Source organism: Dreissena polymorpha, chromosome 4 (assembly GCF_020536995.1).
Source record: "Dreissena polymorpha isolate Duluth1 chromosome 4, UMN_Dpol_1.0, whole genome shotgun sequence".
In the NCBI taxonomy this organism is placed as follows: domain Eukaryota; kingdom Metazoa; phylum Mollusca; class Bivalvia; order Myida; family Dreissenidae; genus Dreissena; species Dreissena polymorpha.
This window is the reverse complement of record NC_068358.1, coordinates 49770465-49794101: the sequence shown is the minus strand read 5'-3', so window position 1 is coordinate 49794101 and position 23637 is coordinate 49770465. Positions and strand designations below refer to the sequence as shown.

The 23637-nt window shown below is 34.8% G+C and overlaps 1 protein-coding gene across 1 annotated transcript; it reads left to right on the top strand.

The window, feature by feature from the left end:
- Positions 1-31: 31 nt before the first annotated feature.
- On the top strand, positions 32-647 carry LOC127877689 (zinc finger protein 714-like). The gene has a single exon (XM_052423811.1). It carries the CDS (start codon positions 85-87, stop codon positions 610-612), a length of 528 nt encoding a protein of 175 aa, XP_052279771.1. The 5' UTR covers positions 32-84; the 3' UTR covers positions 613-647.
- Positions 648-23637: the final 22990 nt, after the last annotated feature.

The following is a 23637-nucleotide window of genomic DNA, read 5'->3' as shown; positions in this document are numbered from 1 at the left end:
ATGGTAGGAAATACAGGGGAAAAACTGTACAGGTGTGAGGTGTGAGGTTTTGAATGTAACCATAAGGGTAACTTGAAGACACACATGCGGATACATACAGGAGAGAAACTGTATAAGTGTGAGGTGTGTGGTTATGCATTTAACCGAAAGGGTAGCTTGAAGACACACATGGTAGTACATATAGGGGAAAAACTGTACAGGTGTGAGGTGTGCGGTTTTGAATGTAACCATAAGGGTAACTTGAAGACACACATGTGTATACATACAGGAGAGAAACTGTATACGTGTGAACTGTGTAGTTATGCATTTAACAAGAGTGGTAACTTGAAAACACACATGATGATACATACAGGTGAGAGAGAGTACCAGTGTGAGGTGTGTGGTTATGCATGTAACCAGAGAAGTAACTTGAACAAACACATGAGGATACATACAGGTGAAAGACGGTACAAGTGTGAGGTGTGTGATAAAGCATTTAACCAGAATCCTGACTTGAAGAGTCATATGGTGGTACATACAGGAGAGAGGGAGTACAAGTGTGAGTTGTGTGGTAATGCATTTTCCCAGAAAGGTTCCTTGAAGAGACACATGAAATTACATACAGGAGTGTGAGTACAAGTGTGAGGTGTGTGGTAATGCGTGTGTTGAGAGTGTTATTTGATAAGACACGTGTGGATACATACAAGAGAAAGACTTTCCAGTTTATGCTGTTTGTTATGCATGTAACTTAGATTGTCACTTAAAAAGACACTTGAAGATACATACAAGAGATCGATTGATCTCAAAATAATAACTGCATATCATAAATATTATAAGTTTATGTTAAATAAATTAAATGTAAGTACTAAGGCGTGTTAATTTCATTACGCAAACTATTTTGACAACGTCTATTTTTAGAGCATAGTGTGATTTTTGACATTTCTTCAGACACAACCAGGTCGAATAAATAGCTTTACATGCAACATTGAAATAAAGAATGGTAGAAAATTGACATATAATATAAGTGTTTAGGTAATAATTTTAAAGAAAATTAAGTTGTATAGTGCTTTAGAATAAGTGTTTCATTAAGTACGATTTTATTCTTAGCAATTATGGAAGATTGTACTTGTGATTTAATACCTTATATATTCGTTAAGGTTTTTGAACTTTTTTCAAAAGTAATATATAGTCATCTCAAGTCTTTGAATGAGCAGTTTAAGATTCTGCACACTTCTGAATTCTGTCAGACAAATATGACAAACAAAAGTAAATGTCCGATTTACTTTTTGTTTGTTGTCAGAAACAATGCCAAAAGAAGAGAATTGAAGAAATACAATTAACTGCCATTAGTACTTACCAGAATGAACTGCTACCGTTTTAGATTGGCCAGCAGCTGCTCGCTGACAAGTGTCCAACTATCATGCAATTAGATAATGACTTTATTATGTGTCTGATACTTTGGAGGTTTTGCAGCGTTTGTATCCTGATACTGTATATCAGAAACATTTCGTTGGGTTGTTAATAGTTTAATATTGCATTATAGGCATTCATCTGATTGCATGGTTAGAAACTTACATTTTGGTCATGGTTGACCAGCCTCCTTTTGCAATACCCTTTTGAACAGAGGACAAAATGAGCTTTCTTAGAAAATATTGGGGATCACCACTTATATTTGGGTCATTGCTTAATAGGCGTTCTTTATTTCTGTGGCTGTTCTTATGTGTTTTAATATTCTTAGCGTTCTGACAAAGCCCTGCTTTATAGCACCAGGTCTTTTACACACTATGTCCGAGACTGTGAATGAAAATAAAAGAAAACAATATACAATTTGGCCATTATTCAATAAAATATTTATCTAAAAAAAGTTAAAAAAACAAATGGGTAATAAAACATAGGAATTCACATGTATGTTTTTAGGTCACCAAAGCACTTACTGCTTATTTGGAGCTTTTAGGAAACCCTGTCTGCTTTTGTGTGTAATTTGTGCATCTGTTGCACCATTTAAGGCCCAGAGGTTCGGTATTTAGAATGTAATATCAAATAGTGGTCCTGTGCCAAGTTCGTACATGTTAGTGGGGTAAAAATTCCCCCGCCCTGTGTGTAACCGGTTTCCTTTATATTTTTACAGTGAAAACTTTTAAAGTATTTCAAACCACAAGGGACATAGGTTTGGTATATGAAACATATTTGTACAAATCATGCCCCTTGGGTTACAATGTGCTCTGCTGTGTGGTTACATGTTTCCTGTATATAGTCATATGGAAAGTTTCACAATATTCTCCTTTGAAACCGTAATGCACAAGGTTTGGTACTTTGCCACCAACATCGTTTGTTGGTCCTTTACCAAGCATGTTCAAGTCATGCCATGTAGTTGACATGGACTTGTTTTTGGATTAACTCGTTTAAATCGTAGTGGTTGTGGTCAGTTGAATAACATGGCCACCAGGATGTTCAAGTTTCTATAGTTAAAGTGATATCATGGGCATCTTACAGTTTATAGGTGTTTATCGCAGCCGTTGTTTATTGTTGGTGTTTTCACTTCATATACACTTATATTTGTTATTGCAGCATCAACATACTATAACAATATCACGGAGAGAGAAAATAATGCATTTGAATATCAACCGTACGTTTGTTTGACAAATGATCACGCATGTACAATGTGAACCTAAATTAAGTTTTAGTGCAGATTCGTTTATACGACACAAAGACACACTTCTGTTTTACGGATCATTTCGGCTTACAGGACTGGGTGGGTCACGTAAGATATCGAATATAAAATATATTTTTATAAACAACTGGTAGCAAGATGAGTTGCAGAAAATTGGTCAGTAACCACATTTTATCTTACTCTGTTGACCTGTTTATTCTTTTCAGCTCAATTCAACAGTGAAAAATGCCCATAATATCACTTTAAACATGTTGAAATCTGTATGATAGTATAAATAAAATAGTAACTAAAATATTGTGCATGATTGTTTATGTAAATGAGCATTCTAGAATCACATATGGAGGTCCAGTTTATGCATATATACAACATGTACATTATTGGCTTGTGAATTTAATGATAATAGTCAGTCTTTTGGTAGCGAACTACCCACTGTTTGTTCTTAAGCTCACCCCTGTAACATATTGCTTGCGCTTGAATATATGACATATTCTGTATATAAAAAAGCACTTGAATATTAACACACTCATAAAACTCCAACTGCAATGTATTGTCTAGTGTTTCATGCTTTCAATATAAAAGCTATATTTTGTTATTATACAGTCAAATTATTATGTTTGTCTAAGTATATATTACACAAGTGGTTATCTCAGATTGATCATTTGGATGGAATGCTTATAAATATACATTGTTAGTGATCAATACATGTATTATGGTAGTGTCATATGCAGGTTTATATTATAAGTAAATAAAGTTAGGATGTTGAAAAACATGTTTTGGTAATTTGGATTTTATAATTTTCTGTAAATATTATCAGACGTGCAAGGAAACTGAACTGTAAATAGATTTTGTTTTTTTTATGCAGTAATGGAAACGCAATTGTGATGTGTCCATTGTGTGAACTGTTTAGTCTGCTTTGTGAATTGTTTTTATTTAAATTATTGGTATGTGTGTATATAAGGAAAATATATTTTAATCTTTTTGAAGTGTCTTCATTGAGTTACTGGAGAGCTCATGTTTTGCTCATTGTATATGACATTTTTATACTTAAGATTTTATTTTTTACAATTTTATAAATAGAGGAACATTATTTACCTTGATTATCTTATATACTCTCGTAATTATCATACCTCCTTTGAAGAAGAGGGGGTATAATGTTTTGCACATCTCGGTCCGTCGGTCGGTCGGTCGATCCGTCGGTCGGTCGATCCGTCCAGCAAATGGTTTCCAGATGATAACTCAAGAACGCTTACACCTAGGATCATGAAACTTCATAGGTACATTGATCATGACTCGCAGACGACCTTTATTGATTTTCAGGTCACTAGGTCAAAGGTCAAGGTCACAGTGACTCGAAACAGTAAAATGGTTTCCGGATAACTCAAGAATGCTTACCCGGAGGATCATGAAAATTCATAGGTACATTGATCATGACTGGCAGATGACCCCTATTGATTTTCAGGTAATTAGGTCAAAGGTCAAGGTCACAGTGATTCGAAATAGTAAAATGGTTTCCAGATGATAACTCAAGAATGCTTACGCCTATGAGCATGAAACTTCATAGGAACATTGATCATGACTGGCAGATGACCCCTATTTATTTCAGGTAACTAGTTCAAAGGCCAAGGTCACAGTGACTCACAATAGTAAAATTGTTTCCGGATGATAACTCAAGAATGCTTACGCCTTGGATCATGAAACTTCATAGGAACATAGATCATAACTCGCAGATGACTCCTTTTGATCTTCAGGTCACTAGTTCAAAGGTCGAGGTCACAGTGACTCGAAACAGTAAAATGGTTTCCGGATGATAACTCAAGAATGCTTACGCCTAGGATCATGAAACTTCATAGGAACATTGATCATGACTGGCAGATGACCCCAATTGATTTTCAGGTCACTAGTTCAAAGGCCAAGGTCACATTGACTCGAAACAGTAAAATGGTTTCCGGATGATCACTCAAGAATTCTTACGCCTAGGATAATAAAACTTCATAGTTACATTGATCATGACTCGCAGATGAACCCTATTGACAGTCATTGTCGATGCACAGCTATCGCCATATAACACAGCCATTGGCAAACTACATGGCCATTGTCACAGTGCGAGCTATTGTCAATGCATAGTCATTGTCAAAAATGAACGATAGTTGGTGGTGAATTTCATGTCGTATAAAAGTTGAATGGTAGAAATTAGACCAATTAAAAAGGTTCTTATATAATTCATGATATCAAAGATTTATACGAATAAGTAGATATTTATAGAAAATTTAACTGAAATGCAACCGAATCAACATTGCATTCCAATTCATACCCGCCAATATTTCGCAGACTCGATTATTTTCTTTTTGCAGCTTCACTGATTAGCAATGCAACACACTGTTCTATTTATCCTGACTTCAAATCGGAGCACTCAATTGTCCTGCTCAACATTATTTGATAATCTTAAACGAGGGGTACCGGTGATTGTAAACTAAATGAGCAAGATTATACAAATAAAAAGTCTAATAACAGAGGTCATTGAGTTTAATAAAGAAACAACTCCTAATATTTTATAAAATTAATAAAGGGAAGGATCAGGCATGAGAGCAAAAAATGCTCAATATACAAATGGAATAAAAATAATTAAATGAGGAACATAAATTTACGCAAAATAATACAATATTGTAGAAAGTAAAACTTATTTAAAATAACCCTTATGACCCAACATTACTTGAAACGAATGCAAAAAAAGTTTATTTTAATGCTATAAATTAGGAGAAAATCAAAGGGATTCTCATTAGGTCAAACGCAGAGGGAGCCAAGAAAAATACAAATATTTCTCCATTTTACATTGGTCAATACCGATAAATGCAGTTACCTGTCGCTTGAAGTACCAAGATGTCCCAAGAGCCACCAGTATTTCAAATGTGTCAACCAACTTTTCTGAATCATCATATATAATCTAAACAAAAGAGAATGTTGAAATGAGTTTGTATTGCAATGTTCAACTCATAACAAATGGGACTGAAACTGTTGAATAGTCGTCTAGAGTTGCCGTATTTCTAGTCGAACAGCATGGATTTCTAGAGTGACACCATTTTCTAGTTCAACAAGTCGTTACCAAAACCTGGCCAGAAATCACTATAAGATATTTGGTCGGGGCGGTTCGTGAGGATCTGGAGCGAGTAGTGCTGGTCGTTGTAGGAGCGGGTCGGGTCGATATTCGTGTAACAGCAATGAAAATTGTTAAATATGTGCTAGCAAACATTCTTCGACACATTATAAGAGGATTTTTCACCCACTTCTCTACAAGAATCCAGTTTTAACTTTTTTCTGATTAGGACATGTCAGAAATACATCATTTTAAATATTAGTGACTTTATATCAGTTCAAAATCATTCAAGTGGCTGCAGATTCGTTTATTGTTCCTTTCTACTGAGTGTGAGAACCATTATTGTCAAACAAACGACAGATATTACAGTTACCGTATTTCTTTAATATGTTTGTGTTACTTCTTTCTGAAAAAAGGGAGAGGATTGTTTTTGTATTATCTGTTAATTTTATCTTATTGTAACGTGTGTAAGAATTTCACATACATTATAATTTCACTATTACAAGAATATAAATGATCAGGTGAATGTTCTAGTTACTAAAATTTCTATTTTCAAGTACATTCTAATAAGAATTTATACTCTAAACATTTCTTTCATGCGCAAATCTATAGTTTATAACTTTGTGCTTTAGACTTTAATATTTTCGCAGGTATTAAATAACAATACTTTACGAGATTTCAGGCCGAGTTAGACTACCTGTATTTAAAAGTGTATATCTGCCTTTGCCTAAACTGTATTGTTTCTTTATTACTACTTCTGATTTAATATCAATTTAAAGGTAATATAAACACGTACACGGCTATGAAAACATTTTGATTTATTTTGAATAATTTCGGAGATATTCATAAGAGATTTGTGTAATATTTCAGACGGATGCAAATTTCCTATTGAAACGTTCATATCCACGTTTGCCTAAAACTGTATTTCTTGTTTATAATACTTCTGATGTACTAAAATTCTAATATTAATATAAAAATGTGCAAGGGTAAGAAAACTTTTTGATTTTAACGTGAATAGTCTCGCAGATATTCATAAGCGAAATTGTGTAACATTTCGGGTTTATGCATATTTTCTTATTGAAAAGTACATATCCGCCTTTGCCGTTAACTATTTCTAAATTACCTTTCATATTTGAATATTAAGAAGTAATATGAAAAGCTAAAGCCGAATATAACTGAAGTAGTTAAGAAGATATTCATTAGAGAAACTTTCAAAGATTTCAGGCCGTGGCACATTTTTTAAGTGAAAAGTTCATATATGCCTTTGCCTTAAACTGTTATTGTATTAACGTTTCTTAATCAAGTATCATTTTTAAACTAATGATTAATTTATAGCAAACTGTTCCGGCGATGTTCTCTTAATTTTGGATCGTAAACTAATCTTTTTCTTTATTAAAATTTCCAAATAAAGTGTAAATTTCAGATAAACCATAAAACAAGAAACAAACATATTGATTTTGCATTCACTTATTACTGATAAATAATACTAGCAAGACAATAAACATTTGCGATATAGGCGCTAATGACTTCTCTTCAAGGGAGACTCTGTCACCATTGTGGATTACGAGCGTTTTAATACTTGTATGCCTGTAACACCGCATGACTGCACATGTATAGTAAAGATTATCACGATATTAAAATGACGCACAACACTTTCTCACGTTAGTGAAATCGCCGGGCGAGTTTCTGTGAAAACCCGATAACGCTTATCTTCGTTTCTATATAGATCTTTGATTAGACTTATACCAGAGATAAGAGATATTTTGTATCACACCCAGTCAAACAGACACTTTTTAGTTTCCCGAATAACGTCTTCACATACCGAATCACATCGCTGCGCAAATTTTTCTAAATGAACTTGTGAATTTCAAAATGACCGTTACCAAACGCTTCAAAATATCAGAGACGTAGATAACATCTACGTCTCTGAAAATATTAATTTACCTGCACTACAAAGGTTTTTATATTAATTTATTCACGCGATTTAAACATAATTACAATGGACGTTTTGTTTCTAAACTTAATTACAATGGACGTTTTGTTTCCAACTTACAAAAATATTTAACTGCATGCATAATAAATAAATAAGATAAATACTATTTAGTAATAATAAAACACTTACCGTTGATTCGCATGAAATGGGGGCAGCCGATATATTACTTAAGAAACAATTTTAGCGTTTCACTATAAAACTCAATAAAAAAAATTATGTATTTATATTGTGATGTTGCAACTCATACATAATTGTACTTGTGAATGATCTGAATTAGTATTAAAATGAAACAAACTGGTTTAAAGTATACAGGGGAATCATTTATTTTGCTTATTTAAAATTGTTTGGGAATTTAAAGGGCCCTTTTCACGTTTTGGTAAATTGACAAAATTGAAAAAAGTTGTTAACGATTCGCAATTTTTGGTTTTAGTTATGATATTTGTGAGGAAACAGTAATACTGAACATTTGCCATGCTTTAAAATAGACATTATATGCATCTTTTGACGATTTGTGAACCTGAAAGTTATAAAGCGTTGCAACGCGAAATGATTAAATAATTTGGAAAGTTCTGTTGTTGTCGTTATATTTTGTGAAACTACGCGGATTATATAAAGTATAAAATAGATCTTTCATTGTGAGGACGGATGGCCAAGTGGTCTTAGTGGTAGACATTTTACCCCATGACTAAAGGGGTCAGTGGTTCGAGCTGTTACAATTTTCAGGGGAAAAGTTCATAACTTCACAACACAGTATATACACTTTACATTTTATTTGCACACTATGATAATAAATATATACACCAATGAATAAGTCTCTCAGACTACTTGTATCGTTACAGCTCTACGCTCCATTTTACTCTCTCCCAGCTTCTCACTGCAACTGGCTTTTTATACAAATCTGTCAACCCTTCCATATTTGGATGTGTAGAAAGACACTGAAGGGACTTAACATTTAATTGGTATGTATTATTGTAACTGTTGAAATATTTGACAAGCAGACTTTACCGAGCAACGAACCAGACTAATCTTTATTATGAAATGATGACCACATGGTATCCTGTTCTGATAACAAATGTCCACCATGCCTCGATGGCATCAAACAAAGCAGTCTAAATTTAGTTCATATACATTTACTAAAAATTACAACAGAGCTCTGCTGAGGGTTACTTTTTTTCTTTTTTAATTCTATTCTTGATTTTTTGCTGGGGCGTTTTAGATCCAATGTTTAAATTCATCAATATAAAGCATTTAATGACAAATTCAAAACATGCCAAAATCTGTAGAAAGGCCCCTTTAACATGGTTACATAATTCTCATTCCGAGACTAGCCAGCAATGGTACTTAAAGGTCATTTGTATTAAATATGACCGTTTCACTTATAGAAATAGAAATTGACTAATTACTCTGACTATAACTGTCTCACGAGGCCAGTCTAAAACTAACAACAAGATATAAAATATACATAAATATAGATTATTCATTCCCTGCTGCCAAAATGCCCTTTGGCAAATATTAAGGTTCAACTTTTTGTTCTGGTAGGAAATTTGACATCTCATGTCATTTTGAACACCTCGTATAAAAAAACATACACATTTTCATAGGAGCCAAAAATATATCTGCTCGAAATTAGTTTTGATAACTGCTGACTATATTCCTATTGAGGTAAGATATTTTATTTAACTGTTTTATTTTTTGTGTGTTCCGTTTTTGATGTAATTATTTATACCAACTGAATAGAATGCAACCCAGATTTGTTTCGCACATCTTACTAAGGAAAGAAGCAGTTTAGTGGAATCAGTAAACATTGGTACTATTCCGGAAGATTGGAAATCAGCAAATATTTGTCCTTTTTATAAGAAAGATGACAGATCGAAACCTAGTAACTATAGACCTGTGTCGTTGACATGCATATGTTGTAAACTTCTAGAGCACATCATTTATTCCAACTTAATGCAACATTTTGATATCAACTCTATTCTGAACAAAAATCAACATGCTTTTCGTAAAAAAACTCCACTTGTAAACGTTATTAATGACTGGGCAACATCGAAAGATAAATCCAAGCAAGTGGACATTTTTATCCTCGACTTCGAAAAAGTTTTCGACACCGTGCCTCATGAATTATTAAAAACTAAATTACACAAATATGGAGTTCCTGTAAACATTCTAGAGTGGATTGATTCGTTTTTAGTAAACCGTAAGCAATGCGTTGTGGTTAATGGCTCCAGGTCCGAATCCTCAATTTTTAAATCTGGAGTACCGCAGGGAACTGTGTTAGGCCCGATCCTATTTTTAGTGCATATTAATGGCATTTCTATGGACAAAATTTCAAATATTAGACTTTTTGCCGACGATTGTGTTGGCTATAGGGAAGTTAATAATTTTGAAGACTGTTTGGATTTACAATCGGACATAAACAAACTTGGTACTTGGGCCACTTCATGGGGAATGAGATTTCAACCCAGTAAATGCAACATGATGACTATCACATAAAAAGAAGAAAATTAATTTTGACTACACATTGAAAAATACTCGTCTAGAATTCTTATCTTGTATTTAATATCTTGGAGTGAATATCACACAAGATGGGTATGCCAAGATACAGATAATTTGGTAGTCAAATGTTGTATGTGCATACTTAACAACTAAAAGGTAGAAGCAAAATAAATCACCTTGTTTAAATAACAAAATTGTTTATACAGAGTAAGTGGCTAATAGAAAGTTTGTGTATACTTAATATTGGACGAATCAGACAAAAAGAGAAAAACACTAATAATAAAAAATAACATCACAATTATGAACAAACACATGCTTGCAAAAACCCTGACCAGCTCGACCATATTCTTCCTTTCAACTTGATATTAAAATGCTTTGAGGGGTGCTATTATGTCCTGGTTAATTGATTGTTATACATTAAATCGTTTCGTGCGTTTGATAAATAACTGAACTTCTTGAAAAAGCTTACAATTATCTTCATAGTTCAAAGTTTGTATGCCAAACATGAGTTTTGATGCATTAATTGGATGAAATATACGCGTGTTTATAAACATTTGTAAGCGTTCGTCCTGATAGCGCGAACATTTAAAGAAATATTGGTCCGCGTCCTCGGTGTGGTAACCACAGCTACATTTATGTGAGTCAGTAAGTTGATTTTCAAAAAAGATGCGCTTTCAGATCACTACAATGGTTTCTTATTCGAGCATGTATTACTTGGTATGTTCTCTCAATATGCAGGGATTTAAGGTGCTTTGAATTTCAATTTTTCTTTAAGTTTTGTTTTAAATTCGTCCAATGTATTTGAATTTCGTTTATAAGAATCAAGATCATTCCATACTTTGATTGCTAATGGTATAGCAGAGTTTGAGTATATTTCGAGTCATCTAGGTAATGTGAGTACATTATCACCATTTCGTAGGTAATACACGGAATTTTCATTTACGGTTGTTGGAAACATGTCCGAAAGATATTCTGGTAGGGTACCCTGTGTGTGTTTGTAAACTAATATTAATTTTTGAATGCAGCGCCTGTGTTCCAGTGATACCCAGCCAATGTCAATAAGTAAATTAGTTATAGATGCGATCTCGTTAAACCACTAACTATTCTGGCGGCGTCATATTGAATTTTTTCTAAAATATCTTTTTCATATTGTGTACAATTATCCCAGATGACCGACGAGTATTCTAATACAGGACGTAAATATGATACGTATATTTGGTTTAGCGTTTGACGTTTAAATTTGAATTTTAGCATTCTCATTGATCCTAATGTTTTAGATGCTCTGCTAAGAATAGCGTTAATGTGATTGTGCCATATACCATTTAGACTGAACAAGAGACCTAGGTGTTTATGGGTTTCAACAAAGCCCAACTGATTTCCGTCAAATTGTAGTTGGGGTTTTAGCAAGTCCAATACTGAGAAAAAGACAACTTCAGTTTTAGAGGGATTGAAGGAAACCAACCATTGTTTGGCCCATGTATTGATTTGGGTAAGGTCATTGTTGAGGATGCTTTCCATAAAAGCATGGTCATTTGAGGTGACTGAAAGTGAGCTGTCATCGGCAAACAGTCTTAAGTTACTAAGTAAGTTATCAGAGATGTCGTTTACATTGACAAGAAAAAGGAGAGGACCTAAAACAAATCCTTGGGGTACCACGGCTTTGATTGATATCTCATTGGAAAAGGTTGTATGAACAAACACCCGCTGTGTGCGCTTAGATAAGTAATTTGATAACCAATTAAGGATATTTCCAGATATTCCATACTGCCGTAGCTTGCAAAGAATCCCTTTATGCCACACGCGATCAAAAGCCGCAGAATACCATGCATGTGCTTTGTATGTCGTCAAATGCTTTGCATATTTGATTATATATGTCAATAAGTTGATATGTTGTCGAGTGACCAGACAGGAAACCCGATTGATATTTGTAAATAAGTTTGTTTAGATGCAAATGGTTATATACATATTTAAATACAACTCGTTCCATTACTTTTCCTACGCAACTAATAAGAGAGATCGGCCGGTAATTTGACGGTTGCTCTTTGTTACCCTTTTTGAAGAGAGGCATTACGTTTGCCATTTTCCAAGAGCTAGGAAATACGTTTCTTTAATGGATCTATTAAATAAAGAACAAAGCAGTTTACATATTGTGTTAAATGTTTGTTTCAGCATTCGATGACTGACTTTGTCTGGACCGCTTGCTTTATTTATAATAAGATTATTTAGAACGTCCTTAATATCTTGTTCAGAAATGTTTAAATCATTTAAACTCACATCCGTTTTCAATTCAAAAGACGGCAAGTTTACATCTCTGTTATCAACATTCGAAACAGAAACAAAATAGTCATTCAGTGTGTTGGCCTTTTCGAAATCTGTTATTGAAACAGACTGATCACTATTGATCAGAGGCGATATTTGTTCACAGTTTGATGAATTGTCTTTTACAAGGCTTTTGATAAGCTTACAGTATTGTTTAGAGTTTGATGATGAAAAAAATCGCTCATAGTAATTCTATTGAGTTAAAAACATCTCCTTTGCGTACTTGTTCATATTGTTAACTTTGTTTCGAAGGTTTTTATATTTGCTCCAGTCTGATGCCTTTCCGGTAAGAATTGCTGTACGTTTATGGCGATCGCGCGAACGAGTAGTTCTCCGAATTTCGGAATTATACCAGGGTTTGTCTTTAGGTCGAATAGTTACAAATTTATTTGGAATGCAGGACTTAACAAGAGTAAAATATGTATTCATAAATTTGTCGGTGGCAGTATCATCAGTTCCATGTTCTATAAATGACCAATCGGTAGACTCAATTAAAGGGATCTTTTCACGGTTTCGTAAATTGACAAAATTTAAAACAGTTGTTACAGATTCGCACATTTTCGGTTTAGTTATGATATTTGTGAGGAAACAGTATTGCTGAACATTTGCCATGGTCTAATATAGCCATTATATGCATCTTTTGACGATTTAAAAACCAAAAAATTATAAAGCGTTGCAACGCGAAACGATTGAATAATTTGGAGAGTTCTGTTGTTGTCGTTTAAATTTTTGTAACTTCGAAGATTGCTTATATAACGTACAAAATACGCACTTTAGGTATGCTTGGCAGGATAGCTCAGTTGGCTAATGCGTTTTTACTTCAGGATTCCGTGGGTCACTGGATCGAGCCCTGCTGCGGGCTACTTTTTTACCCTTTTTTGAATTTTATTTTTTATTTTTTACTGGAGCTTTTAAAATCTAATGTTTACATTTATCAATATAAAGAATTTAATAACAAACTTCAAAACATGCCAAAATCTGTGAAAAGGCCCCTTTAATTCATTCAATAACGTAAAATTCCCTTTTTTATATTCCCATATTCGTCGTTTGTAGGGCTCCTCTAAATTGAAATCGGTCTTAACGTGCACATAAGCTCCGTAATGATCTGTTTTAGTTCTATCAGTTTCAAATATACCGGCATCAAAGCAGTGTACGCTACTTGACAGAACTGTGATGTCTATTAAAGTGCTAGATTTACTTGTAACACGAGTTGGATCTGTAATTATGTTTCGTAAATTATTGAGCGTTATGATATCTTTAAGTTTATGATTACTCGGAATTAGTTGGTCTTCATTTATATCTCCAACAAGTATTATATGTGGAGATATTTCAGTTGCCTTTTCAATACAAATATTTAACTTATACCAGAAATCCATAGTTGAGCTTGGTTGTCTGTACACTGTGCAGATTAAGAAGGTTTGTGAATGATCTTTGGTTTTCACCCTGACAGATTCTGGCAGTAAAAGTTATAGATCAAGAATTCGTTGTGGACTTAACAACGATGAAGTATAGACAATGAACCCACCAGAATTTTTGTCTTGTCTGAACATTGTATCGAAGCCCTCAATTTGTAATACATCATCACCGATATCATGTGACAAGTGTGTTTCGGTGAAACATAAAATGCTATGTGTACATTCAGAAAATGTGTCTCGTATATAGTTCATCTTGTGTCTTATGCTTCGAATGTTTAGGTGAAAGACAGTGAGACATTCAGGGCTTAGAGGACCAGGATTACATTCGATATCGCCGGATAATAACAGAAGAAAACGTAAAGAAATTATATAAAGACTTAATTGACTGGAAGCTATGCAGTAGTTGTCATAAAAAATGTTGGCACATTCGTTTGTATAAGTGACATACCGTTGGCAAGTGTATAGACAGAGATGGACACTGCTAAGTTCAATGTACGTACGTAATATAGAATATTGCAAGGCACGTGCATGGTAAAAAGCACGAATGACGTCATAGATTGGTTAAGAAATGTGACATTAAATAGAGGAGTTCGAAATGTCTGTCTCAAGTTGACACCCCGGTTTCGGTAATAATGTAGACCGATTTCGTGTCGCCACTGTGCTATGTCGTTACACATTGGGTGGTAATATCAATGGAATTCGTACAAGCGACAGAGAAGGCGGTCTAAAATATATTTGCAAACAAAAGTTTTGTTGCAAAACATTTGAAAGAAATGAATCGTGTATGGTCGAGCTAGCCAAAGGTATGAAACATAATACAATAAAAACATTAAAAAAATAACGTACCTCATCGCGCACTATCACATATAGTGTCCCCGATATCAGCGAGATATAATAATTCTAAATGACATCATTGAAAAATTAAATATAATTAAATACACCCCCTGTACGTCGATAATCCAAACTCAGTTGGATAATTCAAACTGAAGAAAAAAATGTTGGCCGAAACTGAAACTGAAAGGTAGATGGCTATTTTATCATTTCTTCTAATTTAGTAACTAAATTGACGTAATTTTTCTACATATGTGAAAGTGACTGTCTGACACACACAGGCGTTTTGAATTTTGCAATGATTTAATAGTTTTCTAGTAAAAAACGATAAATGTGTCTTCTAAAAATGCTTATTTACATGAAATGCGACCTATGTGTTGAATTATTTACACGTTCATTGACAAAAGAGCGAACGAAACTGTAATAGAGATATGCCAAATTATATCAGGAATGTCCTTTAAAATTTTCCTTTGAACACCTAGTGTGTTTCTGTGTTAAAATCATGTGTTTGCAGGACGGGTATTAAACTTTATGGATAAATCCAAACTGACATAAAGACATCTGGTCGTTTGGTCATTATCCATCGACTTCTTGTTGTTAGTTTGGAATTATCAATACACTAGTTAGGTCATTATCCAATTTGTATATTTTTGTCCCAAACAAATACGAATATATTGCGTTTTCGAGCATTTACGCCAATACTTTTCTTTACATACATACATGAAAGGTAAATACATTTAAGTTCAAGCATTAAAACATTAAAAACCTTCGATTACAATTGTTTTTGGCCTTAACCTTTCGACAATTTCATTTACTTTTTCAAGATTTTCGAACATATTCATTTTTTATTTTGACGTAATTGTTTTTAATTGTTATGGGTTTATAAGCGCATTGTATCCGGAAAATAACATGTTATAAAAAAAGAAACGTTTATCATGCCAAAACTAAACATAAATAAACGTGTTCTTATAAATAAATGACTGAAGTCTTTATTTCTGTCGCCATTTGTTTTTTCAGTTTGAATTATCCTACTTAGTTTGGATTATCGACGTACATGGGGTGAAGTATAATTAAATTAATTAAATATACGAAGGTTTCAATTGTTTTCCTCTTATACAAGTCTTAAGAGTCTTTCCATTTGAGAGCGGTCCACATAAAAAAACCTAGCGCTTGATACAAATAGCTGTATAAAATTTCCATACATAACATACAGTTGTATCAGTGAATTAGAAAACAATCAGTACGATATATAAAACAAAAAGTATAATTTTTAAACTGTTCTCAAATACACACACAGTGGTATCAGCGAATTATAAAACAATACATTTTTTCGATACAGAAAACAAATCATAGCATTCTTTAACTGTTCTTCAAAAACACCAATACTTCCAAAGGTTTGATCCGGAAAAAATAACACCCGGCAATTGATGTATAAGTAAGGTAATGCGTCTTAAAAAATTAAAAATATAACATGGGCCGTATAATGGACGTTAAGACGCTTTCCCTTAGCAATTAACACGGGACGCAATAAAAAAAAGGATTACCTCCCCTATCCCCCACAGGATTTTACAAATAGCGATTTAAAATAATGTACCTGGTGTCGGCGCTAGTTTATTGGCATATGCTTTTTCGGCGTAAGCTGTATTAAGCCAGCTTTTCACCTGACCTGACCTTTGTAAGTGTCCAATAATATTCAAATAAAATTTCCCGCGGCTAGGTACGAATGAATACACTTCATTTATTCCATTGGCTGATTTGAGTATAACACCAGAACATTGGAAACATATCCGCGTCTTTGTAACACTGTTTTACTGCATGAAACCATTTTATCTCTAATGAAAAGGCTCAATAGATAGAACAGTTTTACAAATCAATTCTCGACATAAATACAGTTTGTGCGTGCACCTTTAATTTTCAGAGAATTACCAGCGCAAAAGCGTTTATACTAAAGGCTATGTTCTCATATTTAGTACTTACTTCCATATTCATTTCAACATGTTAACATGTAAAAGTATAAAGAGCAGTGGAAGCGAGGCCTCACTTTAATGCATTGCATTTCAACCCGCGAGGTTTCGGGTCAATTCGCGGCCAGTGTGTGAAAGTCAGAGTTTATATACAGTTCATCACCGGAGTTCGCAGCCAGTAAAATAATCGTTATATAATAAAGACTCTATCCGTGAACTAGGTGACCTGGAATTTTCTTTAGACCAGAAATATGTTAAATGAAGATACTCAGCAATATAATTATGATATGTCAACAATAGATTATTAATGTGTTGTCAACAATACAATGATAAATATTATTTTAGATTAATTTAACAATAATTATTCCACCATATTGACTATTGTATTAAGCATGGGCGCGATGATTCTCGAAACTGTTAATAATCGAATCATATAGCAATGTTCGACAAACCACTAAAACAGGTTTGTTCGAAGAACGCGCCTATAAATACGGATACTTCGCGTGTGGCCGGTTGACTCATATGTTTTAATTTAACTTCCATTCTTCTTTTGGTTTTCTGTTTTCTATCTAAAGGTTTATGACCAGCAATATGTAATAATGTAAAATAAGCCGCGAAAACTCCGCGTAACATCCCTTACTGCGTGTGATGCAGCTAAGAACTGCACAGAAAAAGACATTCGCTATCATTGATCTCATTCATTGAACTATCAACGCCGTTTATCTTTTTTAAAGATATTTCTTGTTTATTAGTACCTCGATGCATTTGTGCACGATTTTGATTTGCAAATTTGTACCATCATCAAAATAAATAATCAACTAGTCACGTTCAACAATAGTTCTTGTCTGAGCTCGCCTACGACTGATTATTTGTGCATGCCTCGTTGCGTTTGTGCACGATTTTCATGAGTACATTTTACATTTATCAATAAGTTATTACTGAATCGAACAATCTCATGCAATAGGCAATGTTATGATTTATTTTAGATTGAATCGTATGTTAAAATCAACAGCATTTTTTTAAATAACTGCGTTTTACTTAATGTTTTCATAGGTCAACACCAGGCAAAAGATACAATATAATTTCATATAAATCGATTGAAATTGCTTAGTTCAACCCAGATTTAAAATAATTGCAAAAAGAAAAAGAAAATCAACACTAAGCACGAAAAGATACAATAATATTCTCATTAATCGCGTTTAGTTACTTCGCTCTACAATGTTTACAAAGATCACCACGTGGTATGAAGACGCAATAACATTTCTCGTAGATCGAGAGCAATTGCGCAGGTTAACAAAGTGTCCAAAGAAAAACAAGCTCAATTATTCTATTTACCAGTATTTTACGATATAATTATAATATTAAGTGAAACTTGTGAACACAGAAACCTGAGAAAACATAACATGCATTTTGTTAGCACAATATGATGTGGTATCCGTGTCAGTAAATTGCTAGAGATCACAATCGTTGTGATACGGGTTGACATTTGTAAAAACATAATATTTTAACTACTACGTTGTAAAAAATAATAATTGGACTAGTAGGTTGACACATGACGCCTTATTAGATTATGGCTTATATTTTTGACCAGATACAGTGAGTCGTGTTGACACTCGTAATAGGGTATTCACAGTGTATTGAACCTCATGTCAGGTACACTGTTTAATATTTGTACAAGAGTGTAGTTCAATGCGGGGAATCACGTGGTCAGAATTGAGAAAATTGCCGCCGATGCCTCGATAAGATGGATAAAATTTTGATGATCCAGATTGCCAATTTCGTATACGAATTAACATTTTCAGTGCGTTTGCATAAGATATGTATCGCTACATGTATCAGGACATGCCAATGCGACGTTGTTTTAGTATTATTCGGCGGAGAAAACGGTATTCCCTGACATGTGCGTGCTCAACAACAGTTGTTCTAGAAGTTGTCCGTGTATAACAGTCATGTGCGTGCTCAACAGCACTCGTCAAAACCAATCGAAACTCAACTTTACCTTGAAAATAACGCCATTAGCAATCGATGTATCCATTTTTTGCCAGTTTCAATGCGTCCGCATGAACAACTGGTACTTAAACAGTGCTAATTAGTGTGAAAGCAGTTATATTATTGTTAGTCCGTGCACAACAGCAATTAACGGTTCAGGAAATCGCAAAATATTCCATGAGTAATCACCACACTCAGACCAACCAGAGGGAAACGGTTAATACTCGATGAAACCGCGTCCGAATGGCCCTATGATAGGTGTCATCCGATTAAAAACAAGTAAGTAATAAGGAAGATGTACCTGTTTAAACACTCACATTTTTCCGAGGCATCGGCGGCCATGTTTTCTCAATTCTGACCACGTCTTGTCTTGTCTTGTCGTGGATTTTCCTCCCTTTGGCATAGGAGCACTCCCCTGTAGAGGATGAATTTTTCAATTGCTCAGTTCACACGCAATGTTCAACTGTCTTAACCACTTAACGGGAACTAACGCTTCTATACAGACTAGTATTTACGAATACTTCGATACGCGGTCAGCCATCAATTTAGTTAATTAGGTCTAGTACATAGTATCGAAACGAACGGGAGAGGACCATTTTAGTTTATTTCATATATTTTGAGGGATAAAATGTACAATTTGGATACTCATTAATTGCTACTTATTATTTTAGCTCTATGCGTGACGAGTCTTTCGCAGTAGGCTTGGGGCCATCTTTCTATGTCTGTCTCTTGTGCTTTTGACAGTACAACGAGGTCCTTTAATGATGAATGGGTACAGTCAAGAATCATCTGAATCAGCATATCTAAGTCTTGTGTGATGGTTGTTAATGTGTTGTCATCGAATAGAATTGCTCTCAGTCGTGTGAAGTTTTCTTCTCTGAGTTGGCTAAGTGCCGAACATCTCCCCAGAAGGTGTTCCCTTGTTTCATCATCTACGCCACACAATTTGCAAGTTGCAGATACTTCACTCTTGTTGTACTTTATAGCATTACTTTGAAGGATGAAGGTACCCGTGATTAGCCTAGCTTTAATTTCAGCACGTTGCACTTCATGTTGCCTTGGGCGAGTTGATTTCCATAAGTTGTGTGGGTTGTCAACCACTGGGTGTTGAACCTGTAGGTACTTCATAGTGGATTGAGTGGCCAATTCTTGTCTCCAAGTGTTTTCCCAGTAATCATTCGAAGCATTTTTGAACATTTTCTTCCATTTATCTTTTGTTTGTACCTCCTTTAAAAGTTCTTCGGGAGTTGGTAAGTTATATTTTTCCAGTATCTTCCTGACTTTCGATGTGAGCGTCTTACTATCTGAATCTGCCATGAATAGCTGACGTGTGAGGATTTTGTATTCAACAGATTCTGGTAGACGTGCAATATTCATGAACAGTGCTTAATAATTCCTGTCTTATAGAAGTTCAATTGGTTTTCCACCGATGGGTGTGTATAAGGCTGATGTTGATGTTCGTTCTGGTAGGCCTGTATCTGTTTTAAGACTTTCCTCTGATAACGCTCTAACTTAAGGAGGTTTGTGTGTGTAAGGTTTTGGACTTCAATCCCATAGAGAAATCTTGGAGTTACATAAGTATTCCAAATCTTGTGCGCAACAATAGGTGAGAACCCACGTCTTGCATGCAAACCCGGACCTAATAAGGAATAAACAGTCCTCTGTGCAGTTCCTAACCTTTCTTCTATGTTGACTGAATTTTTCCATTTCTATCAATACCAAGATGTTTCACGGTTGACACATTGGGGATTTCCTGACCATTCATAGTTGCTTTTACAGTATCTTTATATTTGACAGTAAGTATTTCTGATTTATCCGGGTTGATGTTGACTAGGTCACGGGATGTATTGAAATCTACGAGGTTCAGCATAGCTTGCAGTTCATGTGGCGAGTTTGCTAGTAGCGCAGTATCGTCTGCACAAGTTGGAGTTGACACGTTAATATTCCCAATTGAGGCTCCAAGGCCACTTTCACAAACAGACTTCAAGAGATCGTTGTGATAAATTTTGTTAAGCGTAGTTGACAGTTTTGCTCCTTGTTTTGCGCCTTGTTTTAGTTCAAATTCACTGGATAGCTGACCCTCCCATTTGACTTTAACTGTAGATTGTCGGTATAAGTTTCGGAGAAGTAACCATAATGGACCTTGTAAACCAATATGGTAGAACTTGTTAAAAAGTATATCATGATTAACACGGTCAAACGCTTTCTGAGCGTCCAGCGTTGCTAAGAGTAGTGGCTTGTTCAATTCCCTGTGGTGCTCCATAGCCTCGGAGATAATAAAGGCTGCATTCATGGACGAGCTCTTTTCTGTAAACCCTCTCTGTAACGGATGTTGAATACTATTAAATATCTTGTCAAGTCTGTTTTTGAGGATTATTTCTAATATTTTAGCAAATGTATCTGATACGACTTTTCCTCGGTAGTTATTTGTAAGAAATTTGTCCTTTCCTTTTTATGTATTGGGTTTAGAATACCACATTTCATAGCGTTTGGTACATCAAGATTATTAAAAATGTCGTTCACAGTGTCAACGAGTATGGGAGTTACTTCGCTTTTGGCATATTTAAAATGTTCACTGGAGATTCCATTCTCATCTACTGCCTTTCCTATATTCAATGATTCGATTGCTTTCTGTAACTCAGAGTTGTCGGTATTTTCTAAGGTTTTTCGACCATTCTTGATTCGATTCTCAATTATATTGTTCTGTTCGAGTGCTAGGTTTACTTTGTCATTTTCCTGAAAATCTCTATCTTCCGGGGTTGCTAGTATCTTAAAGTGATCTTTCCAGGCTTCCAATAATTTTTCTGAACCATTCACTTCTTTTACATTTACTTTTAAAGTTTGGACGTTTTCATTTACGTTTTGCCTCTGTTTCTTAATTAAAGTATAAAACAATTTGTCATTTGAGTCAGCTGATTCCATTATATCATTTACATGCTTATGTTTTTGTCGAGCATATGCCTGTCTCTGGTGTTGGCGCTATAACTTCTTTTTTCTGTTTTAATTCTAGTCTAGTAGTACTACATGTTCTGTTTGAGTTTTTCCATTTATTAAAAGTAATCTTTGCTGCTTTGGAAGATTTCCCGATTTGTGGATTCCAGATTCCCCGCCCTATCCTTTTCAGTCTTTTAAGTTTCATATAATTTGGTATTTCTTTTTCGCAGCTGTGTGTAGAGCGCCTATGACATAGTTCACTTTGTCACTGACCGTAGACTGTTTTTCCGAGTTATAGAAGTCGTTTGTGTTACACTTTACTTCCTTCCTGTACACACTAAGATCACATTTCTTCCATTTCGTTTTTGCAGTATAATGATGTAACCCAGCTAGAAAAATCCCCGACCACCATGGGGATCGAACCCGGGACCTCCCGGTTCCAAATCAGGCAGACACTCTACCGCGTCGCTATAACAGCTAGCTCATATAGGTGACAATATACTAAAAGATTTCCTACACAAATTCAATGTGAAAGCAATAACTTTAACTAAAAATAAAGTCAAACTTTTGCGCATAGACATCCCCATAACCATACCTTTTCTTAAAGAGCATTCCAAGCCGCAATGATTTAAACAATAAAAAAGGGGGGTCATACGTTATGCAAGAAAGAACTCGACGCGAATCAGCGGTCACTGTTTTATGGCCATCTATTTACCGGCTTCGTACCAGTTGAGAAGGGTTTCCCGCCATCTGTCAAAGTCTCATGTAGTCTCCAACCTTCAAGCAAAAGAGTGAATTTCTGTTAAACATCAATGTTTTCCCTACCACATGCACAAAGAATCATTCTAAAATAAAGCCATGGCAAGTGCCCCTACAGAGAATTGTGTCTTCTTATAAATGATGTTCATGTTTTAAGAGAGTATAGCATTGCACTCCAAAATATTTTAGTATATTGTAACCTATAGCATGGCAGTATAAGTTCCCTTTATACCGAACCCTGCTACATACACCCCCTCTAATTATGAAATTCTTCCACGAATTTCTCATTGCCATGACATCTGTGGGACGTCTGACACACCTGGTGGGTTTTTTACGTTGGGCGCCAACGTAACCCAGCTAGAAAAATCCCCGACCACCATGGGGATCGAACCCGGGACCTCCCGGTTCCAAATCAGGCAGACACTCTACCGCGTCGCTATAAAAGCTAGCTCATATAGCAAGGCAGTATAAGTTCCCTTTATACCGAACCCTGCTACAATGACTCTTCTTAGTTTTCCCATGATTTCTTGTAATATGTGTTTTCAGTGTCATAGTAATTAACGTATGATCGGAACAGTTCAAGCAATTCATTTCGTGTACACAGATGTTTTCAATATTTAAGTCATTTATGTTTTGGACGAAGAAATAATCAATTTTTGAAGTGAATTTCCCATTGTGATGAAAGAACGTATTGGCTTCACCCTGTTTTTCTGTCACTATCAGTTGTGTTACCTTGACAAAGTTCTGCAACAACTTGTCTCTCCCTGTAGCTCGTTGCATTGAGGCATTCATATCTCCACAGAGAATTACTTCATGAGAGTTTTTGTAGATTTCAAGAATCTCTTCAAGCTCGATCAACATTTCTGTGTATTCTTCGTTCGAATTTTTTTAAGTTGAAAGCATGTAAACATTTACCAGGCATATTGGTTTATTGTCAGTTGCGAATACACAGACTCCACCATAACCACGAATAAATTTGTAATCTAGTCTAGGGTCTTGGTCATCAACGCATTTTGCAAATACTTCAAAGTCTGGATCAATGTCATTCAATAGTTCTTTTTCATAGTTCATTAACCAGTGCTCTAGGCAGCATAGAAAATCATGATTTTTTTTTTAACTTCTTGAAAATAAACCTGATTACTTTTTAGTAGTTGATAGAGCCTAACTTTAGCTCTGTGTCCGATCCATGTGAGTGG